Genomic DNA, 5,478 nt, shown 5'->3' on the forward strand with positions numbered 1-5,478 from the left:
ATCATCATTCATACGGAAGTACCTATTATATCTGCAATACCATTTTTCCGTGAAATCGTAAACGGTTAATATTTCTACTGTGATATTTATTCCTAAACAAAGGTTCAGAATAACGTACTGGCGTCATGGAAGAAAGAGTTGAGATATTGCGAGAAGGTCCATTTGCAATATTCGGGATCGGTGACGCCAGGTAATGAGATGCCTTGTGGGTCGAAGTGATAGAACGATACGATCGCATCTTTCGGATTCCTAGTAACGTAGACGATCTAGAATGTGAAAGTAACGTGTGCTGTTACTGACCTATTACACCCATTGTAATGTCACAGGCTCTATCCATGTAGCCATGCGCTCCAACTAGACATGGATAGAATGGTTCAGTTACACTTCATGGCAAGGGCGCAACCACGTGTTGAAAGTTGGGGGGGGGGTCACAAGCAGCCAATAGCAACGTGATCTGCGGGCGAGCGAATATCACGTATCACGGTTATACACGTATCACGGTTATATCACGCGTATACACGGTTCAATATCACGTATTTCAGTGTGTTGATGGAAGTGTTGCATATTTGTGATGCCATGAATGACATTACTAGGATCATGTATACATAAAATACCAAAATGTTTTATTAATTATATTAAGCTAGTAGTAAAGCTACACAGAGACTGTGCTAACTGTGTGACACAGTTAGCATGATTAAGATGAAGAGAAAAATAATAATGATGAAAATAATAATGCAAAAAATGTCTGACACGTGAAAACAGAGAACAGTGTTAGAAACCAAATTAAATGTGACCTTCCTTGAGTCACACTTTGCAACAAAATCCTTTGCAATTGCTTCAATATCGATTCCAGAACACGTTATAAAAAACAATCGCGTTGATTGGTTCAATTGTCTTTTCGCTGTCACGTTAGCCGGCAAATGTCAAACTCATTTGACTTTCGCCGTCGCCGTGAAACCAGGCCTGCACCGTGCAGTGTCAGTGGAGACTGCGCCAGTAGATATCATAGATTAGAAGGTAAGGGTGAACGGTGCCACGCCGCGACGCGCCGCTTGTGTGAAGATGGGCCTATATTTTGTGTGGTTAGTGTCTATAACACAGTTGGCTTGCGAACGCGTGGTAAATATCGTGCTCGTTCCATGCACGTGAGATTGAATGTACTATGTAGGTCGAATCTAAATGATATCAACAAGGGTTCTATTTAGATATCTGAATCTGAATCACAGTTATCACACTGCACTTGACCACCTGGGGTTTTTATGTATTTTAACTTTCACCTGTGAAAGGATGGATGTTTCACGATAATAAATGCTTATCGGACTATTTTGGACCTTCCAGAAAATAAGGTCTTCCAGAAGTTGGGGAGGTCCACATAAAAGTCGGGGGGTCGTGACCCCCCCCCCAGTGGTTGCGCCCCATCTACATGAGGGTCATGCCCTTTCGTCGGTCCGGATTCGTCCTATTATAGAGATCCGGACGCCGAGGTGCGGTAGCCGGACGCGGCGATGAATATACAACGTATTCGACGCAAATAAGAGCATTGATACATAATCGGGGATTGGTTTTTTCTGAACTTTCCGCCATTTTAATAATGTGGATCTATTACCCGCCAACGAAATCGAGACTGTCCTGCACGAGACGGCGAACCAACTGGAAAATCGAATCCAGTGGGTACAATCTATGTTAAGGAATGTAATACAACGAACTTATGCCCTTGTCGTGGTTATTGCATTCTTGGACGATTTAGGCATTACACTGAATCCTATAATAATATATCTCTATAACTGATTATAAAACTGATCATAATCAAAATAATAATATAATATATTATAGCATCAGTGCATTACTCGCTTTTTGCTGTATGAATGTGAGAGGCCGAATAATATACTACCCAGGCGTCGATTAGATGGGCAACATCGTCCCGTGCCCCCCATTTTAAAACAAAAAATAAATAAAAAAATACATATTAAAATTAAAAAATAATTTTCCAATTTCAATGTGAACAGGTTCAAATAGGTTCAGCAAAATGACATCAATGACCTATTCATGTAACATAACATCAAATTGTATCATTCTAACTAAATCTAGCCAAATAACATCTCAAGTCATTACAGAATTGATTTAAGCATTTGAGATAATATTTCGGCGCAACTGTATATCCTACATGTATTACGGAATGTTCATTAGGGAAAAAGTACAATTTTATTTGCTTCTGTAATGCATAACAGCCACATACTCATACTAATCACAAATCATCTCAGTGAAAATAATTCGAGTTATCACAAGATTTTTTTTTAAATTGCCATATTTTTTTCTTAGCCTGCAATAGTATTGATATATGTAAATGTGCTCTGTAATACACACATGACTCATGTCAAACTATATAAGTTTAAAAAATTGAGTGTAATGTTATTCTCGTACGTTGAGCGGTCTGCTCCCCCCGCCCCGCCGTAACGAAAGCTGGTCACGACCACTGATCAAATAACACTAAAGAGCGCTGCAAATGATAAAAATACCTTACAGATCACAGATTGAACCATTTAAGCATAAAAGAGCCGGGGCGTGTAGCAGTGGGGGTCCAGGGGGTCCGGAACCCTGCTCGTGAGAAACGCATCCTGAGGGGGCCTAATTTCAAAATTTCATGGGGGGGGCCCCAGACCCCCCCTGCGTCTCGTAGTAGTACGGTTAGACCCTTTCCAAATCCGAACACGCCCTGTCCCCCTCACTCGCTTCGCTCGCTCGGTGTGCTCCCGTCTCTCGCCGTATCATCCCCACATTATACATAATTTCTCATATGTGCCCACCTATTTTGAAATTCTGATCCGCCCCTGTACTACATAGTAGCATCCCAAAACCGCACAAGCAGGACAGAATGAAATAAAATGCAACAGCCAGATTGCCGACTGTCTGGCATGAACGTCTTGTACTTTCTCAATTATTGCCTCTAACAAGCATGACATAAGTTATTTATGCTACGCAATTAAATAGGTGCCTGAATAAAGGTTAATAAAATTGTGTATTGACTTTGTTAACTGTTGCTTATGTATTATGGGTGCGGCTGGCAGGTTAAATAGTATCAGAATGCCAGCCCAAAATTGGAGTATTCCAGATGCCACCTGAAAATAGAGAGATCCGGATGCCAAGGGGGGGGGCATGGAACCCCTCCTTCATGCCGCCGGATTTGTTGGTGAACTAAGGTTATAGTAGAGTGTGCATTAGGTTGAGTTGAGGTATACGTTATATGTCAGCGAGAATATGGTTAGGCTTAGAGATGAGGTATGGTTATGGTAGGGTTAGGTGTGGGATCAAAGTTAGAGAGGATATGATTATGTAGTGTCTAGGGTATGTTATGGTATAAATTATGGTTAGGGTAGGTTAGGGTTAAGGTTATAATAGGGTATATATAGGGTTATGATTAGGCGTAGGGTAATGTTATGCAGGTAAGGTAGAATCGGATTGATAGGATTAGGTTGGTTAGTAAAAGGATAACGACGAGTCCCTAGGGAATAACACGGTAGAAGATAGACGATTACACGACACGACAAATGATTTCTTCTTTGTAACCTCCCGATCATATATCAATCCTGTATTCTAACTCTCATCAGATAGTTTCCCGCGCGCAGACGTCAGATATGCTCCGCCGTGCAGACATCACGCCGCGCGGCGCGTCGCGTACCTTTTGTTTTGCGTCCCTCCGGAGTCTCGCACAGATACCTGAACGGGATGTGAGTCTTCATCAGCCGCGGCGAGGGCATGGCGCTGATGTCGGGTATATCGGTTCCTCCGGTGATGTCGATCAGTTCCAGCATCGGAAATATGTCTTCGATCGTCTTGTCGCCGAACTTGTCGAGATTGGCGTCGTTCATGACGTACATGACTATCGTCTGCACCCACGTCGTTCCTGTATGTACGTATACGTGCGTGCGGTAGAATCGTGATACAGTCTATCGCGAGCGGGAAGATCTGCGGCTGCATGACTTGCATTATTGCTTTCGTCGTTTGACCTTGGTGCGTGTATATATGGGTTAGTGTTATAGGCCTAGGTACGTAACTGCACGATAACGTTTGCACGATGGGGGTCCTAAACTATTATTGAATCGCTTGAACATTCACACACTCACTCACCACATTTCGGCCAGCTGCACACAAACACGTCGTCGTCCATACACTTCATGTTCTCCACCTGGTTCATGAAGGGCACCATGATATGCATAAGTGCCAAGTCATCCTTATACCACAACTGATGCGACGGTAGCTCGGGCCGCTGTTCCTCCGACATATCGTTAGACTATATTGCTGACTAACCTTGACCTTATTGAGTCCGTGTGACCAACTCTTTTCCCCGTTCTAACACCTTAGTGTATAGGACTACCGACCTGCTGCTTCTGCTGTTATCCGACACTACTGCTGTCACCTGCTGCTGTCCTATTTAACACTCTCGATCTCAGTGGGCTATCACGCCCCTCCCCTTACATCCGCGGTAGTTGGCCAGTTATAAATTTCGTTCTACATCGCCGCCACCAATCATGATAGTCTATCATCATATATCACCTGACCTGTCACTGACCAGACACGTACTCGCACGCGCACACACGACCTCACTATAATATCAGAAGTAGATAATAGTATAATTCCCTATATTATCTACTTCTGATAATATTAAACACGGCTATTGGCCTGGTTATCCTCCGAACGTAGTGCAGCGGAGGATATTGTTTTCGTGCTCGATGTATATATGTGGCGGTGTGGTGGTGTGCTTGTACAATGTATTCATGTATTCATGTATTCAGATCGAGGTCTAACATTCCTCCTTGTTCATATACATGTAGTTATGTGCATGTGCATTAAACATGAATCAATACATCTGCTTTGCAAGTGTTACATGTATGTCTGAGTGTGTATTTCTGTTCTATTAGAATTAACAAATCCAGCGAGCAAAAAGACATCCTATAAATAAATGACATCCCACAATGAATATCATACATACATGCACGTAAACATCCAAAAACAAAAAGCACAGGCAGATAGTCGATCGGTTCAGTACAAAAAAAAACCAAGGTCAAACAATATGGTAAATACTTATTTCTTATTCTTTTTACTGAAAAAATATAGTTGGGTTAGGGTGGCTTACTTTTCATAATTATGTACTGATAGTATATACAATTTTGTAAATAATGTTTTATTAGTTATCATACATCATACTCATAATATATATTTTAGATACTTTAGTCAAAACATCAGCATTAGCTACATTCCTTTTTGAAATTTACAAATTGACCTTTTAAAATGATCAGAATTGGTTGCTTTCAACATAGCCTGAAAATGCAGGAAATGCCATTTCCAGGCTCTAACATTTCAAAAATTTTCTGGGGGAGTACGCGCCGACCCCCGCATCGGCATACATATTTCTACAGTGGCACTTTTTGGGAGGCCACTACGGCCCCGAGAAATGTATGACCGGACGCGTAGCCTGGGAGC

The 5,478-nt window shown here is 42.0% G+C and overlaps 1 protein-coding gene across 1 annotated transcript in view; it reads right to left on the minus strand.

Annotated features, from left to right (window-relative positions):
- LOC106807828 (sulfotransferase 1C2A-like) overlaps positions 1 to 4,516 on the minus strand; it is a gene marked incomplete in the record, with an annotated part of 12,758 nt that extends 8,242 nt beyond the window's left edge. The window contains 2 exon segments of the mRNA XM_014810293.1: positions 3,765 to 3,901; positions 4,126 to 4,516. Of these exon segments, the coding sequence (XP_014665779.1) occupies positions 3,765 to 3,901; positions 4,126 to 4,279 (291 nt within the window).
- Between the last annotated feature and the right edge of the window lie 962 nt (positions 4,517 to 5,478).

The sequence above is a fragment of the Priapulus caudatus genome, unplaced genomic scaffold (genome assembly GCF_000485595.1).
Source record: "Priapulus caudatus unplaced genomic scaffold, Priapulus_caudatus-5.0.1 Scaffold236, whole genome shotgun sequence".
NCBI lineage: Eukaryota > Metazoa > Priapulida > Priapulimorpha > Priapulimorphida > Priapulidae > Priapulus > Priapulus caudatus.